General features: G+C 57.5%; 6 protein-coding genes across 6 annotated transcripts; 3 read left to right on the plus strand and 3 right to left on the minus strand.

The window, feature by feature from the left end:
• Positions 1-10: 10 nt before the first annotated feature.
• J3D65DRAFT_648715 (ATP-NAD kinase-like domain-containing protein) lies at positions 11-3164 on the plus strand (the record flags this gene model as incomplete). The annotated part of the gene is made up of 4 exons (XM_066802405.1): positions 11-91; positions 227-362; positions 643-658; positions 1577-3164. 4 exons carry the CDS (start codon positions 11-13, stop codon positions 3162-3164), a joined length of 1821 nt encoding a protein of 606 aa, XP_066650085.1.
• Positions 3165-4279: 1115 nt separating this feature from the next.
• Positions 4280-6061, plus strand: J3D65DRAFT_173979 (uncharacterized protein). The gene is made up of 2 exons (XM_066794277.1): positions 4280-4521; positions 5208-6061. The coding sequence occupies exons 1-2, from the start codon at positions 4364-4366 to the stop codon at positions 5959-5961; spliced, it is 912 nt and encodes a 303-aa protein (XP_066650086.1). The 5' UTR covers positions 4280-4363; the 3' UTR covers positions 5962-6061.
• Positions 6062-8098: 2037 nt separating this feature from the next.
• On the minus strand, positions 8099-9932 carry J3D65DRAFT_642651 (uncharacterized protein). The gene has a single exon (XM_066802014.1). It carries the CDS (start codon positions 9673-9675, stop codon positions 8236-8238), a length of 1440 nt encoding a protein of 479 aa, XP_066650087.1. The 5' UTR covers positions 9676-9932; the 3' UTR covers positions 8099-8235.
• Positions 9933-11117: 1185 nt separating this feature from the next.
• J3D65DRAFT_174010 (uncharacterized protein) lies at positions 11118-11987 on the minus strand. Its single transcript, XM_066794278.1, has 2 exons — positions 11522-11987; positions 11118-11416 (listed from the first exon to the last, which is right to left on the minus strand). The coding sequence occupies exons 1-2, from the start codon at positions 11857-11859 to the stop codon at positions 11275-11277; spliced, it is 480 nt and encodes a 159-aa protein (XP_066650088.1). The 5' UTR covers positions 11860-11987; the 3' UTR covers positions 11118-11274.
• A 332-nt stretch (positions 11988-12319) lies between these two features.
• Positions 12320-13062, plus strand: J3D65DRAFT_174025 (transcription factor Pcc1-domain-containing protein). Its single transcript, XM_066794279.1, has 2 exons — positions 12320-12434; positions 12499-13062. The coding sequence occupies exons 1-2, from the start codon at positions 12397-12399 to the stop codon at positions 12800-12802; spliced, it is 342 nt and encodes a 113-aa protein (XP_066650089.1). The 5' UTR covers positions 12320-12396; the 3' UTR covers positions 12803-13062.
• Positions 13063-13110: 48 nt separating this feature from the next.
• J3D65DRAFT_642657 (uncharacterized protein) lies at positions 13111-15907 on the minus strand. The gene is made up of 2 exons (XM_066802015.1): positions 14205-15907; positions 13111-14149 (listed from the first exon to the last, which is right to left on the minus strand). The coding sequence occupies exons 1-2, from the start codon at positions 15609-15611 to the stop codon at positions 13322-13324; spliced, it is 2235 nt and encodes a 744-aa protein (XP_066650090.1). The 5' UTR covers positions 15612-15907; the 3' UTR covers positions 13111-13321.
• Between the last annotated feature and the right edge of the window lie 197 nt (positions 15908-16104).

Raw genomic sequence — 16104 nt, forward strand, 5'->3', positions numbered from 1 at the left:
GCCATGACGTATGTGGAGCGCAGGGCAAAAGCAGGGCAAGCGCACATCACCCGCGCCTTCCATTCCTTTGTTTTTTGACGTCACTTACCATGTGTTGCTCCAGGTCCTGTCCTCTCTGCTGTGCCACTCGAAGCTGCGGGCTGTTGTGCTGTGCCGCTTGCGCAATTGATTGATGCGAAGACCATGGACGTGTCTGGAACTGTCCATTCGATAACATGCCGTGGAGCGTGCACCGGACGCGTTTGCCCTCTGCCCTGCAGCACTGCGCGTCAACCCGGGAACCACTCGGAATTGTTCATCGACGACGGCACATTCCTCACACGAGGTGTTGGTTCTTCAGACAGATCGAACCCGGCGCCATGGCATCTGCCCTCTGCTGGCTGCTCGGGTTGGGGAACGTGAAAATGCTCGGACAAGGTGCACATCCCGAACGGTTGTTGCGACAGCACTACATGACGGCGTCTCTACTTTCGTGACACGCCTCTGCTACCTTATCAGATTGAACATGGCACGCTTCCAGCGCCAGGCTGTCACGGGATCGTGTACACGATGAGGGAATGCCAACACTCGCAGCGTCGCAAGCGGGAGGGCTAAATAAATTCCACCAGTCGCAACAGCGCATTCGCAACGACAAGTGCCCAGAAGACGAGGCAGCCGGGTGTGAGGCAGGGATGAGACGTCGCAGTGGTCGAGGACATGTCGTCGACATGTGGTGGTGGAGTGGTGTGGGTGGTACAGTACCTGAGGAGGGCCAACGGGACGGGCGTGTCAACCAACGGCGGGCCGCTAGCAGAGGTCAGGAATAGAAGGACTCGAACTGCATCCTTCGCTGGCCCACGGTCCGTCGCTCGGCCGGTCATGTCGAAGCTGAGGATGGAGGCGTCTGGCGGTTTGATGCAGAGGCCGTCTCAACCAGCGCTGAGGCTGACATCAGACGGCGCTCGACTTTGACTCCAGGCGCGCTGCGTGTGAGGAGCGCGCGGTTGCCGCAGGGCTGGCGGGCGAGGGGGAACGACTACATATTAGTGAACATGATGCCTTGTCGTCAAAGAATCCTTCCGCTGCTCATCTTCGCGACCTTCTCTCGAAAAAGCCTCCAGGCGTCAGCTCGGACAGCGACGGGAGCCTGCCTGAGGGCCTAAGCAATGACCGACACGGCCGGCTCCGCTCTGCATCCGCCTGAGCCTGTTTCTCCACCTCTGCATGTGTCCCTACACAATAACGGCCACCACGGCCATGTTCATCCTCAGCATCGTCATGGATCCTCGCTCCCCGTCTCTCACCCTCATCGCCAACCTCGACACCCGCCCCGGCTGAGGAGCCTCTCCGCCCACGCCCACCACTATCCCCGCCCTCGGCCGTCCATCTCCATCGTCGCCGGAGATAGTCGCAGCGACGGCTGCTGCTCTCGCCCGACAAGTCCGCTTGTCCATGTAAGCGCCCCGTCGCCCTCCAGGACCCTCTACAGCGACGACGACACCGTATCCACCCCCGTCGCGACGCTCTCTGAGCCCGCCTCGTCGCTGCGTCTGTCGCCATCGCCATCGCTCGTCCTCTCGCCGCCCCACACCCACAGGGCCCGGTTCCGCGACGGCCGACATCGCAAAAAGGCCGTATCAATCGACTCGGTCCCCCGCCAGACCATCATGAAGGCCCTAGCCTCGCGCCCTCCCGCCACCTCCAACATGTCCATTGCCTCGTCCATCAATGGCCTGCTGAACAACGACCCCGAACCCTCGTCCTCCCGCCCGGCCCTATCCCGGCGCCGCCTGTCGCAGGCCATTTCCGATCTCACCCTCAACCCCGAGTGCTTGACCGCCAGCAAAATCACGGCCCTCGCCTCGCCGTGCTTCTACCACAAGAAATTCGATGCCGCCATCAACATTGACCGCGTGCTCGAAGAGATTCGGGAAGAGGAGGGCATGTCGCATTCCCGCCTGGTCCAGACGGCCACGGGCGTCCGCGAGGTCTCCAAGCAGCTGCAGCGCCGCCCCATCAAGATTGCCGTCAAGAATGTCATGATTGTCACAAAGGCCCGCGACAATCAGCTCGTCGACCTCACGCGCGAGCTTGCCCAGTGGCTGCTCACCACGCCGCGCCATGGCTACGACGTGGGCGTAAATGTCTACGTCGATAGCAAGCTGCAAAAGTCGCAGCGCTTCAACGCCGCCGGCCTGCTCGCCCAGGATGCCCGGTTCCACCACATGTTGCGCTACTGGTCTCCGGAGCTCTGTCTAACGACGCCGGAAAAGTTTGACCTCGTCCTTACCCTCGGCGGCGACGGCACCGTCTTGTACACGAGCTGGCTGTTTCAGCGCATCGTGCCGCCGATCCTGTCCTTTAGTCTTGGTAGTCTTGGGTTCCTCACCAACTTTCAATTCTCCAGCTACAAGGAGCAGCTGGACCGCATCATGGGTGAAGCCGGCATGCGCGTCAACCTGCGCATGCGCTTCACGTGCACTGTGTACCGCGCCAACAGCAACCATGACGCAGCCGATGAAAACTCGCCCTCGCACTTCGAGGCCGAGCAGTTTGAAGTGCTGAACGAGCTCGTCATTGACCGCGGGCCCAGCCCTTACGTCTCCAACCTTGAGCTGTACGGCGACAACGCGCTCCTCACCGTTGTCCAGGCTGACGGCTGCATCTTTTCGACGCCCACCGGAAGCACCGCATATTCGCTCTCTGCCGGCGGCTCGCTTGTGCACCCCGACATTCCCGCTATCCTGCTCACGCCCATCTGCCCGCACACCCTATCTTTCCGCCCGATGCTGCTCAACGACAGCATGCTGCTGCGCGTTGCCATTCCGCGCAACAGCCGCGCCACGGCGTACTGCGCCTTTGACGGCAAAGGCCGCGTCGAGCTGCGCCAGGGCGATCACGTCACCATCGCCGCGTCGCAATACCCCTTCCCGACCGTCCTGAGCCAGCCCACCGAGTGGTTCGACAGCCTGAGTCGCACGCTGCGGTGGAACACGCGCGGCGCGCAGCAAAAGGGGTGGGACGCGGGCGGCAACGAAGACGAGGCCGACGGCGAAGAAAAGTACGACATTGACATCGACGAAGACGAGGCTGGCCGCGACTCGGGCTACAGCGCCGCGACGAGCAGCGCGGGCGGCAACGGCAGTCCGGTGCGGCGCGGGGTCAGCGGGCTGTGGGCGTTGTGATGATGCATGAATTCAGCCTTCTTGCTGACTCTTGACGCCATTTTGTACATTGGTTCCGATCGACAACTACCTTACCCACCTACACCACACACTTTGGATTCCTCTTCCTCCCTCTCCACCTCCACCGAGTTGGATCAGACGGACAACAGCAATGTTTTAGACATTTAGACGCAACAACGACACGGACGCACCGTGAGGGATTTAGCATGGCGCACTTGGAGTACTACGGCGCTTCTCGGGATATGTAGAAGATAGAAAGAGCGAGCAGATGATTCGGATCTGCGCTGCGCGGCGTATCTTGTGGAGGCGATCGCGCGAGCGACTCGCTGCTGCTGCTGCTGCTGCGCTGGTCGTCGACGACACTTTTCATATGAACAGTTGGACAGGACATTTCTTAGCTCAGGGCGGGATGGGATGGAATAGGATGGCATGGGATCGGGAGCGCTCGTATGCGCCCTTCTTTTCGGAAATATCATCGACATCTACCTAGTCACTCTCTTTCCTCACGTCATTGTCGTCATCGCCAGGTTCGTCTGCTGCCTTGAGGTGTTGGGTGAGCAGAAAGGCAGACAGGTCACGGGGAGCAGCCGTTGCGCTGCCCTGGCTGCCATCCGGGTGCTGGTGGTGGTCACGCATCAGCTGCCGCATCCACCATGCGAGACATGGGTGGGTGCCCACCTCACCACCACCTCACTCACTACTTGACTTTGACAGAACGACCGCCGTGCGCTTCCTCGTCAGCGAGACAAACAAGGCACGACGCGTTGTTCACCTGCCTGTCTGCCTATCTGCCTATCCGCCGCGACGGCAGTCACTTCCATTTCTCTCTTTCCCTTCTTTTCGGCCGCCCGCACGCATGCAACCCTTTCGCCGCCGCCGCCGCAGCAGCACCACCTGGAGACCAGACCCGTCATGAGGTGCTCAACTGTCATCTCGCTCAGGTCTCTTCGCTGCTCAGGCGGGAGCGCGCCTCGCGCCGTGCTCGCTGGCCTGCTGAGTGCTCGCCCTCCTGTCTTGCGGGTGCGTCGTGACGCGCTCACGTTTAGTCCTTCTCTTGTTTCTTCTCTCTTCGCGTCTCGCTCAGCGTGCCTCCATCTCTATCCTTGCGGGCTCGTGTGCGCTTAGGCTCTACGCACGGTGGGGATGTGGAGAGGGAGAGAGAGGGTGAGAGAAGGCCGCGTGCGAACGAACAGAAGGCCATGTATGAAGTCAGGCGTGCGTGTCATTCTCTCTCCCGAGGAGGCAGAGACAGAAACGATGTATATGACGGCCAATCCATCCATCCCTTCTGTCTCTCCCTACCCCTTCCCTTCCCTTCCACTTCCCCATCCCATACACACATCCCCCATAACACAACGCCCCCGCCCCCAGCCAGCCATCAACCAAAACCCGGCCCGGCGCTGCACGCGATGGTCCTTCCGCCCCTCGCAATCCTCATCCCGCGCCTCATCCGGATCCTCGAACTCGTCGTCGACGTCTACGGCATCGTTGCACCGTGCGTTGGTTGTGCGCTGCGCGGCTGCTTTGGCGATTGCGGGTGCCGTGGGAAGAAGGGAGAGAAGGACAGAACAGGAGAAGGGGGCGACGATTGTCCGGCGCGTCCGATTCCGGATCGTGAAGGACAGGGAGAGGGGCAGGGACAGGACAGATTGAAGCAGGAGAGAAAGAGCGAGAAGACGAGCTGTTTTCCGTGGTCGTCGGGGAGTGAGAGTAAGAGCAAGGGGAAGCGGGAGCACAGGAAATTGCACAAAGATCCACCGCCAGGGCTTCGCTCGTCGTCTGATTCTCCGTCGGCAGCAGCAGGAGTAGGAGAGGAAATAGGGTTGGAGGCAGATCACGTCCTCGCCGTGCTGCAGCAGCAGTATTCGACGTTGCCGCCACCGCCAACGCCGCCAGAGACGCCTGTGTTAAGGCCGCTTCGTCGTCGTCATCATCATCATCATCTTCAGGTGGGGCAGTCAGTTAAGTAGTGGACTGAGGGAGAGAGGAGGGAAAAAAGGGAAGAGAAAGCAAGAGAGCCAACATGTGCTGGTTCCCCTTCCTCCCCCGCCCCCGCGGCGTCAACCGCAACACCAAAACCAACCACTACAAACATCAACGCGACGACTCCTCTCCGCTCCTCGGCCCCCGCCTCGCCGCCGCCCCGACATCAGCTAAACACCACCGCCGCATCCCCCTGCCCTCGCACCACCCCGCCTCCTCCCAAACGTCCCTGACCCCACACTATCAGCACATCTACAACGTCCGCGCACCTCAACCTCGCCCACAGCAGGCCCGACACACCCGCGGCCACGCCGTGCTCAGCGGCACAGGCGTCAAGCGCGCGCCGCCGCGCGCGTGGGACGAATGGGACGACGAGGCGCTGGACCGACGGCTGCTGCGGCGGCGGCGGTATAGGCCGGCAGAACAGGCACAGGCACAGGAATGGCATCAGCATCCGGATCGGCAGAATGACTCCAGTGAGCAGCGCCCACGCGCCCGCGCCCGCGCCAACTCGTCCGCGCGGCGGCAACGGCCGGTCATCGACGTCGGGAATGGGAACGGGACGAGCTTTGCGGCGCGGGCGCAGAGAGGCGGACGCGGTGCGTTGGATGATGTGCTGAGGGCGGCGATGTACGATGGTGATGGTGATGCTGGCGTGGTGAGGGTGGCTGCGCCTGTTGGTGGGCGGCGGCGAGGGCGGAGGGGCGGCGGCGGCGGGCCAGGCGCAGGAGAAGGGGGCTTTGGGGTTGGGATCGGTGGGAGGGGAAGACCGCGACCGTGGCCGCCGGCGGGAGGACTGGAGGGCTGGATGTAGGGAGGGAGATGTAGGGGATAGGTAGATAGATAGAGAGGGGAGCGGGTCGAGGGAGAGTTGTCTTGTTTGACGTGTTGGCTTTGATTGTATACCCCTTATCAACGACTGAACGATTTCTTCTCCTGCTTTCATCTACCAGGGGCTGGACGTGGTCGTTGAGGATACGCAATAGAGGAAGTGTATGCCTCCATCACGCACTGATGTTGTTGAGCATCATAACCGTCGCCGCCGCCGCCGCAACCATCCTTCTCCTCTTCGCCTGTCAACTCGACTACGAAACGCGGCGCAAAGCCACCAAAGTGCGTGGAACTGAGAGCGCTGTACCGCGAAATCGAGCCTCCTGTATAGTCTCGCTTGTCAGGCAAGCGACCTCCAGCGTTGTTCCGCCCAGAAAACGGAGGAGTTGAGGCCTCCTTTCATGTCCATTCAGTCTAGCGGATGGCACATGCGCCGCCAGTGTTGGCGGCAGGCAGCAGCGCGTCGCGAGCCAACGCTCTGACAGACGGGTTTTGTTTGCTTGTGATTGGGAACAGATAGTTTCGTTGGTATATATCTCCGCTCTTCGCTGCGTCCTGGGTTCTGCCAGCACATTTCTGGCGTCGGGGGTGGCAGGGAGCAAGTCGATAGCTGGGGAAACACGCACTGTTCCTTTTTTTTTTTTTCGCGCCTCCGTTTTTCGAGTTGAGTACTGCTGTCTCTCGGGGATTGTTTTGTGGCGTCGACGCTGCGGGGAAAGGCTAGCCTTCAGCGTGATGCAGTGATAGTGACGTGCGCTATCAGACAGTCATGCTGCCAATTTCCCAACTTAAAGGGTGCATTCAGGGGCACACCCGTCCACAAAAGTCTATCTGCAGCAGCTCGCGACAGACGCCGCAAAACAATCAGAAACAACTACATCGGCAAGAGACACAGTGAATTCTATGTCGATCATTCATCCATGGTCGACTCGTTGCTCTGTTGTGCGATACAACTCAAGCCAGGGGCAAGAAGCAAGTCTTTTATACCAAAGACCAGCCGCAGCAGCGTCACGGGCGCGGCTTCAGGGGCTCGAGCTCGAGCTCGGCCTCGATCACATGCTCAGCACCAACTTCCGCCTTCGCCTTCGTTGTCTCCTGATTCCCTGTCGGGGGTATAAAAGGTGTCGACTCACGACCTGCGTTCTTTCAGTGCAACGGCGAGTTTGCTCTTACAACAAAACCCGAATTCTGACAGAGGCACTGCAGGTGCACGGATTTGACAGGATTTCTACTTTTTGGCGGGGAGGGAGCGGCGAGTCAGATTTTTGAACGCGGGATTTCAGGGGCAAGTGAGGAGGGAGCTCTCTGCTGTTGTGAAGTGTTTCTTCATTGCGTGGCGATGTTGATGAACACCAATTGCGCATCTTTCGGCTTAACAGCACAATTGACAACTGAAAAGCGTGAAGTGTCGAAGTCAGTGCGGCTTAAAAGCTCAAAATGCAAAACCAAGTACACCATGTTGTGGACCTCCCTGTCAGAGGAAGCCAGTGTAACGTGTGGTGAAATTGGTTGCTAGAAGTGCTATGGAAAGTTGATGTCCTCGTCCTGCCCGGGGGACGGCAAGCGTTTCTGTACCCCTGAATTCAGGGGTGCCGGTCAGCGGGGCCGCCACATGCAAGATCGCGCCACGCGCTCGTGCGCTTGGTCGCGTCACTTGATCATGTGTTTCTTGTGATTGACTGGTGTTGAAAGCGGCTTAGCTTGCTAGTGTGGAAGGAAGGGTGTACAATATGGTCTTCCTGGGTGGAAGATCTGTTCGACGTGGGTGTCCGTTCCTCTCAAGGATCCTGGAAGCATACCGGACCAATTGAGAACTCTTTGTTGCTTAGAAGACAAACTAGCATTCATTTGTCCGCTACTTGTGGCCCCCGCAACGCAAATTATTTTGCTTGTCCTGCGGCGACGCGAAGTGGAAAGTTCACATTGATAGACTGCTATTGTTTGTGATTGGAGCCAAATTACCAAGTACCGTACTCTAGAGTAGGGCAGACTCTCAGTTGAGACTCCATAACTCGAACTCGAACCCCAAATCCCTTTCGATCCCACTTGACCATGCATCCATCAACAGCACGATCCCATGTAAACTCCAACCGCGAAAGAAAGTCCACCGCCGATCCATCAAGAGCAAAACCTCATGGAAACTCCAACCGTGAAAGAAAGTCCACCGCCGATCCATCAAGAGCAAGACTGCAAGTGAACTCCAGTTGTGAAGGAAAATCCACCACAAAGCCGACTCCAGCCAACCATCCCAAGATTCTCAACCTTGTTTGTAGGCAGCCACCTCCTCCTCTGGCTTCGGAGCGAAGTAAGTCCCCAGGGAGAAGAAAGTAATCTTGTCTCCACAATGCTTTGAGAAGGCGCGCTGAGCCTTGGAGCTCTGAAATACCCATTGAATGGCCTCCTTGCTGTATCCGCCGATCTCGACGTGCAAGACATCCTCAATCGTGAGTTTGGGGTAGTCGCTCTCGGGCATGTTATTGAATTTCTGGTTCACGCCTCTCACCATGTTCCCAATCAACAGATCTTTTCTCGCAATCCAGGAAAGATCTTCGTCGAGGTCGTAAGCCTTCCGTGACAAACACACCACGCGTTTCCACTCGTCTTTCGGCCTGGATCGATCTTCGAACCAGAGGTAAGTGGTACCGGAGCTGAGTTCGTTGAGCATAGCGTCAGGAATGAAGACCCGAGTGATGAAGACCTCTTGGTCATTGAACTTGTGCTTGGCCCATTGGGCGAACTTGTGCGCAACTTCTTTCTGCGGCGTGAAGTACGCGACTTTCTTACGTCCAGAAAAGTCGCCGGGCGCTGTCGAAATCAGTTCGAGTCTGATACTGCCACTTTGGCTGTCCTGCATTGCGAGAGTGGCATTCTTGTAGCTTGCACGCCATATGATGGTATGGCCCGGAAGGGTTTTCGAGATTTCGGCGTCGGAAACGACAGGCTGAGGTTCCGAGTCTTCTTTCGTCGCGCTCTGTGCGCTCGATCCAGCGAAGGTCAAAGTGGAGGCAGACGAGGATCCGATGGAGGCGCGTTCTTTCTTGCTCCTCGGGCTCGGCGCGGATGGCGTTTCTGAGATTGATCCGCTCTTTGGACGTCCGCCCTTCTGCGACCGTTGGCGCAAGGCAAGGGCATGTCGGGCTTCATCTTCCAAGTGCTGGAGAAATTCAAAGCGCTCTTGGACCACTTCCCGAACCCAGAATTTGGCGGTGCCGGTGCAGCGGATGTCGGCAAATTCGGGCATCATGATAGCATCCTTCAACTCCTGGTTGATACCAATCCCGTCCAGGCATCCGTTCCAGTCTTCGCTGCCACCTGTGACATCAAGCCCAGAATCCTCAATCCGCATGTATGCGAATTCTTCAAAAGGGCACTCCCACTCAGAGGCAAGGTCAACAAAGTTGCTCCAGAGCTCCTTTGCCACGCTCTGCTTGAAACCCATGTACTCGTAGGCTTCGATACTGAGACGGTCGGGAATGGTGATTGTGTCGACAGGTTGGTTTACTGCGGCGGCCGTGAACACAGCTGATGTAGAGCTGACCGATACTGAAGAAGAGGACGACGAGCTCGAAGATGAGTTCAGGACGGTCGCTGAAAGGTTTCGCTTGTTGTTGACTGCGGGCGACAGCAGGCCTTCGCGCTCGAGTTGACTGGTCGTTTCGTCTCCCAAGAAAGGATGGGGGATGCTGACATCAATCATGATGGAGATTTTGTATAGGCAAGGAAAAAGTCGTGGTTGCAGTGGTTGTGAAGGTGAGGTAGAGGATGGAGGGGACAGGAAGAATTGGGGGAGGGTGCCAGTCTTTTAAAGAAGTAAGAAGGCTACATGTGCCTACTCAACCAAGGAATCACCGGGCGCATAACATGAGTTCGACCACCTCAACGCTAAACAAGGAGGTCGCCTACCAACAGTGGGTGCGCCGCCCATGATAGGAAGCTATGACTCACCGGTGTTCGTTTGCATGTGTGTTACTCCCCCGCTCACGCAACGCACCCGACTCTTGCGTATAAAAGTCTGCTTGCTTACACACTCCAGACTCCTGATCCTTACCTACCGACAGACTGGTAAAGCGCAAACTTTTCGAACTGACTTTTGTTTTGCGCGCTGCGTCGAGCTCCCAAACTAAAGGCACACGCGGAATACTACTTGCAGCTACAGTTACAGTGTAAGCCTTCATCATCTCGACGCAGTGAGCTGCAGCAAGTAGACGCAACGTCGAAGCCCCTAAGCACGACCGCTGCCCCGCCCCCTTAAAGACAGGCCAAATCCCAAAGACAAGAAAGGAAGAAAGACAAACAGTCACAAAGTGTGAACACTCCGCACCAGAACAGCACCAATCGAGCATTTCTTGATTGATGTGACCAAGTGTCTCAATCCTTCCTGGCTATCCGAGCCCAGGAAGGGAGCGATGGGCAGTGAAGAGCGAGAAGGAGAAGCGGTTTATATACCTGCGCTTCGGTCGGCCGGCTGTCAGTAGCTCGTCAGAAGCTCGATTCACGAGCGCTGGAGCCTGCTCTTCTTGTGCTCGTGCCAGAGGCTGCGCTGGTATAAAACCACTCCTCTTCTCCCTTCTGTTCAGGAACTCCAAGGCGTAACGCACCACCTTTGAAGTGGAGACCAAAACCGAAAGAACTGGTACACTTGTTGTTATTTTCAGAGACCGAGCCGTTGACTGTGTCTGGTCTCGGGACATGCACAACTCACCGACCGGCGTGGCATGGACATCGACAAGTAGCAAGAAGCGAGAAACGAGAAACGAGGTCGAAAACGCACAACAGTATGACAGCACAACGACGAAGTCCAGCGCGATACCACAAGAAGCCAACGAGGAGTCGAGCAGACCCGAAGAAAAGAACGCCAAAGAAAGGAGAGCAAGGAAAGAGTGCGCCGCTCCCCGCACGACTTCGGCCACAAAGAGCGAGAAGAAGTGTATGCTGGGTTGTAGTACTCTTTCCAGAGCTGGGGGATTGAGATGTCGGGTGTGAAGGAGAGATGCGCACTGAAAAGAGGGCGATTTATATGGTTCTACGAAGAGCAGTGTCACAAGCCAGCGGCGGAGCCAAAGACGTGTGTAATGCCGTCGACGGGAGTCTGTCTCATGCAATACAACCAAACCCACTCCAACGCCGCATCCCCATGCCCACCACCAATCCTCAACACCAACCCAAGCAAAGCCAACGAACGTAATTCCCCCATCCCAATCCCAATTCCAATGCCCTTCCGCCTGAAACCTCAAAATGCAAACCCAAACACCGCAACCTTAGCATGCAAAAAAACAAAATTCAGAACTTGACAAATTTAAAACCCCTTCTGGCCGCGCTCATCCTGCATCCCGATAACGACGTCAGGCGCCTCGGGATGCTCTTTCTTGGCGCGCTCCGTGCTGTGCAGCTCGTCGCGGCGCGCGGTTGCGTTGCCGCCGGTGCCGGCGTGGTGTTCGCTGCAGCGATTGACGGCGTTAGTGTGAGACGAGAGAGGGACAAGACAACGTCAACAAGACATGATGGTGGTAATTGGGAATGTAAGTAGATAGGTGGGCACATACCGCTGCCTCTTCTGCGCATTCTCGCTCTGGACATCATAGCCATCCTTATCAAGCGGGTGCGCGTCGTCGTCTCTCTGATTCTGGCGCTTGCCGGCCTCGTCTTTGCGGGCGTCGTCTTCTTCAAGGCTGCGAGCGGCGGCCGCGAAGCATCGTCGAGGGACAACCGAGAAGCATCGTTGAGAAGCAGATGTTGAGGGTGTTGATGCTGTAGCGCGGGACATGGCATAAGGTGTTGCTGTGATGCAACGCGGACGTGTGAGCAGGGAGGAGGGGCATTTTGTCGCCACGCGGATGTGGCGGTAGAAGGTGAGGAATTCGGAGGGCGAGGGTTGCGCCATGTTGTGTCGTGTGTGGAGGAATGAGGTTAAATGAGGTAAATGTACGATTCAGCTCAAGACAGACAGTGAAGAGACAGACTGGACGAGTTGCAAGGGGAAAATTGTCGACGAATGAATAAGAGGTCGACAGGATTGGAGAAGGGCGGGATGCGGGCAGAGACGACAGCCAGGATGAAAAGGGAAGGAGACGATGAAATAACGATGACGGGGCTGTGAGCGAGGGATTGACGACCTGACGCCGTGCGCCCTCGATCCGATCAGCCAGTCAGCCAGTCATCGGGTGGATGGAAGCAATCCAAACACTGGGTCTGGTCCGGCTGTGCAGGTGTGGGTGGCCGCCATATGATGTCATGGTGGTGAAAGGCGGGGGGACGGGAGTCTGGACCCCTGCAACCATCGTCGGATCGCGGGGCTTCACCGCCTGCCTACCGCCCGGCTTTTTCTGCCCGCCATCCGCTCACGCCTGTCGTTGACTTGACTGCATCGATTGCGATTCAACACCACAGACAGACAGACAGACAGAAAGCCAGCAGCACCATGGCGACGCCCTCGTCCCCCGACTTCCCCTGCCAGCTGTACGCCCACCCCCCCACCTCACCCCCACCATAACCCACAAACTAACCCTCCCCCCTCTTACAGCACCCTCACAATCCCGCTCCCAACACCGACCCTCGCGTCCACCGCGCACCGCGTCCTAACCATCGACGCGGAACTGTCTCCCCTCGTCCACCGACACCTCTCCATCTCCCCCGCGGCCCCAAATATCCTCGTTGTCCACTACGTCGCCACCACCAACCGCATGCTGCGCGTCGCCGTCAACGGCTTCTTCGACTCACTGGCCGTCGTGCTGGGCGTTATGCACGAGTGCGATGAAGACGTTGTGCTGGTGCCGGGAGGGGAGAGCGTGGAGGGGGCGCAGGGCGTTGTGCAGGTTGAGGGGTGAAGGTGAGGGGATGCGGGTTTCTTGTTTTGGGGTTTGCGATTGATTGGGGGCATGGAGGACATGCGGTGCGGCGAGAGTGCTGCGTGGTCAGAGTCGCCTTGTCGCCGCCATCTCGCTGACTAGCGGGCTCTCGAATGAATGGCGACTGCTGTGTCGGAAGGAACAAAAAGAAGAGCGCGAGGGCGCTTGCGTTTGGCGTTTGGGCGTTGACATATCCTTCGCCGCCACACGCCGCGGACGACCTTATGGATACCAAGGATTACAGGAGGGAAAAGGTGATACAGGGATATCGACATCTGGCTGAATTCTGGAGGAGAAATGACATGCACTACGAGACTGATGTCGGATTGGCGGCGGCATAAGTTCCACATCACATACCTCACGCACATCACGCAGCAAATGGAGGCTACGTACATGCATGGAGAAGAGATTTTTGTCCACTGTATCCAGATCGACCCGTGGTCTGATATGCGCCAAATGCCGTCTATTTCTTCCCAAAGAGCCATCATCCCAGGCTCCTCACAACGACTCTTCCCCGCCCTGTTTTACGCCCTGCTTCGCGCCCCCCGTCTGCTTCATTTCGCTGAGATTCTGCTCCGACTGGCCCTCCGACTCCTCCCCCAGAAGGCCTCGCAGCTCGCCGGCCACAGTCTCCGCGCCCGCGCCCGTCGTGCCCTCGTAGTGCGTGATGGGCACGCCCAGCGCGCGCTTCGAGTCGTCAATCTGCTCGTGCGCCTTGCGGATGAAGGCCTTCGTCTGATGCCACTCATTGTGGTAGTAGAATATGCGATAGCTGACGACGACGATCATGGTGCGGCGCATGCCGTTGTGGTAGTTGTCCAGCAGCATGGGCTTGATGTCGCCGATGATGCGGATTAGGTCCGTGTAGACGGCGGCGAGGCTGCGCTGCCGCGCGCCCACGTCGAACTCGTGCGTCCACTTCACGTCCTCCTGGGAACGGCGCAGCGACATGCTAATCTGCGTGGCGGCCCGGTCGATGAATGTGGTTGTGGAGTTTATCGTGGAGAGAATCTCCTTGTGCGTCTTCGCAAATTCTTGGCGCTGGCGCTTCTCCTTCGACGTATCGGCCATGGTGTTGAACCGAGAAATGCCCCGCGAGAGGTATGCGACTCCGCCTGGGCTAACAGTCATCAGGATCTGGATGAGCGAGTCGGTGACCGGCATGATTTGGTCTCGACGTGTTCGCAGGTCGACTTTTGCATCGCGGTCCAGCGCAATCGAACTGTCTCGTAATACTACCCAGAATGTATCACACACATATCGTAGAAGTTTGTAGCCTGTCCTTAAAACGGACTGTCCCAAATCGACCAGTTCTGTAGGCCGAATCTGTCGATGCGTCAGCGCTGTGCCTTGAGTTGGGTCTCGGGTACGCTCAGCTTACACTAGTTCTGTCCAGATCTGAAAAGGGCTCTGCCCTCAAATAGGTAAAGGACGCAAATGGAACATCGACCTTTGTCCGAGTCGTCTCCTTGGGATGCTCTTGTAGGGTTGGAAAGTTGGCCTCGTTGATGCTAGTGTTTGTCCTGAAGCTCATGCCTTCATAAGAAAGGGCCACAAAGCTCATCGAGTAGATGTCCTTTTCGCGAGATTTCACCGGCGGCACCCACTTGGGAGTGCCATCTGGCACCACCCCCATGTGGAATCCTTGGCGATATTGAAACAATTGAGGAGCAGGCGAGTTTGTTGACGTGAAGAATTGGACGTGGGTATAATCCGAGTTGTCAGAGCTGAATTGAGAAATTTCTTCCTCGTTCTTCCTCGGGGTCTGGATCAAGTCGTGGGGATCCAAGGCAAGCAATCCCGCCTTGTCACCCCATCCTCCACCACCACTCAAGACGCGTTGCAGTTTGGCGCCGTCGAGCACAATTGACTCCCGCAGCGGGAGGTTGTATTCATCAGAGGCTTCTAAGTCGGGCTTGCTCCACATGATCTCGAGGCCGCTGCGCTGGCTAGGCTCGGCGGACAGAGCGTCCATAAACTTGGCGTTGTGAAATACCAGGCGTGACCGCTCAACGCCAGACTCGTCCGTGAGCAATGCCCACACTGGCCTTGGGTGTGGTTGTTGCTCGGTGGTTCTGAAGTAAGATTCGAGATTGGCCTCCAACTCGTGAGACGCAGGGCGCTGCGAGCCGTCTGGAAGTTCGACTGTGCGCAAAATGTTGCCCAGACTGACTGATATTTTCCGCGGCTCTGTCAGAGGGACGAGCGAGAGATTGAGGAGCTTGTCTGTTTTCAAGACCCGCTCGTCAAAGTTGTTAAGGAAGCGATGTTCGCTAGCATGGTATGGAATCGAGCAATGCGCCAGCCACTCGTGGTGGGCCAGGTGCAAATCGCCAGCAGGATCCACAAGGTACTTTGCGTCCAGAAAAGTCTTTTTGCGGCCTGATAGAAAGAGCGTGTTGGCAAGCTTGATGGCGACGCGGTAATCGGTTAGACCCCAGGCGGGGTTTGTTTTGGATTTGACGTCCTGATGCCACTTGTCCGAAAACTTGAATTCGAGGGTGCCTTCCTCGTCTTGGTCTGCCTGATCTGGAACTATGACAAGATCTTGTTCACCATCAGGCGTCAGTATCATGTAGGAGAAGCCTTCGGCAATGTGACCGGTCTTGGGAGCGGGCAAAGCGTCAACGACGGCCGACACGACACGAATGCCGGAAATGCTGGCGCCGAATTGATGTTTAAGAGATCGACCAAAGATCCTGGCGAGCAAGGTCTGCAGGGTTGAAGTAGGACCAGAAGGAGAAAGCAGTCGGCTAGACAAGGCCGGCGTAAAGAGAAGCACCATCATGGGCTCTTGGGTACTTTCGATTTTGGCAGTTGCTTGTGGAAAACCGGCCAAAATGGTTTCATCGTTCTGGACAAATTAGCAGAGGCATGGTGAAGAGGCAAATGGCGGGCAAAACGTGCCATGTTTTCGCTTCCTTGAAGAAGCACAGTGCGACACTGTCGCGGTGTAAACCAGCGACGCTGGAGTCGGCTTGGGAAGCCAGCTCGCCATGATGTGCGCAGTTGTGCCGGCAGAGCTCTCCGGCTCAGAAGCATGGTGGGAGTTGGAATTCAGGTTGACATTATTTTGTGGCAGATGAGGTCAGGGCACCGCAGGTCCAGGTCCCGGGCTCCGTAGATTGGGGCACCATTGCCGGAGATGAGCCGTGAGGGTCCAGCCAGGCGGGTGTCACTACCCACTGCCCTTACGTTGGCTCCCGTCTTCCTCCGCACACCACCACTGTCCGCCTCCGCTCCACCTGGCCTGGATACGTACACCATATCGCGCGACCTCT

This window comes from Phyllosticta citribraziliensis (assembly GCF_038025025.1).
Source record: "Phyllosticta citribraziliensis strain CPC 17464 chromosome Unknown J3D65scaffold_16, whole genome shotgun sequence".
Lineage (NCBI taxonomy): Eukaryota > Fungi > Ascomycota > Dothideomycetes > Botryosphaeriales > Phyllostictaceae > Phyllosticta > Phyllosticta citribraziliensis.

What these genes read in the sequence shown, in the direction of transcription:
- J3D65DRAFT_174025 (XM_066794279.1), top strand. Translation starts at nt 12,397, where the DNA reads ATGGCGACGCCCTCGTCCCCCGACTTCCCCTGCCAGCT. An exon ending in CCCGACTTCCCCTGCCAGCT is followed by an intron (nt 12,435 to 12,498) that starts GTACGCCCACCC and finishes CCCCTCTTACAG; the next exon opens with CACCCTCACAATCCCGCTCC.
- J3D65DRAFT_173979 (XM_066794277.1), top strand. Translation starts at nt 4,364, where the DNA reads ATGTATGAAGTCAGGCGTGCGTGTCATTCTCTCTCCCGAGGAGGCAGA. An exon ending in CACATCCCCCATAACACAAC is followed by an intron (nt 4,522 to 5,207) that starts GCCCCCGCCCCC and finishes GTTCCCCTTCCT; the next exon opens with CCCCCGCCCCCGCGGCGTCA.
- J3D65DRAFT_174010 (XM_066794278.1), bottom strand. Translation starts at nt 11,859, where the DNA reads ATGGCGCAACCCTCGCCCTCCGAATTCCTCACCTTCTACCGCCACATC. An exon ending in AATGCGCAGAAGAGGCAGCG is followed by an intron (nt 11,417 to 11,521) that starts GTATGTGCCCAC and finishes CAATCGCTGCAG; the next exon opens with CGAACACCACGCCGGCACCG.
- J3D65DRAFT_642651 (XM_066802014.1), bottom strand. Translation starts at nt 9,675, where the DNA reads ATGATTGATGTCAGCATCCCCCATCCTTTCTTGGGAGACGAAACGACC.
- J3D65DRAFT_642657 (XM_066802015.1), bottom strand. Translation starts at nt 15,611, where the DNA reads ATGATGGTGCTTCTCTTTACGCCGGCCTTGTCTAGCCGACTGCTTTCT. An exon ending in CAGATCTGGACAGAACTAGT is followed by an intron (nt 14,150 to 14,204) that starts GTAAGCTGAGCG and finishes ACGCATCGACAG; the next exon opens with ATTCGGCCTACAGAACTGGT.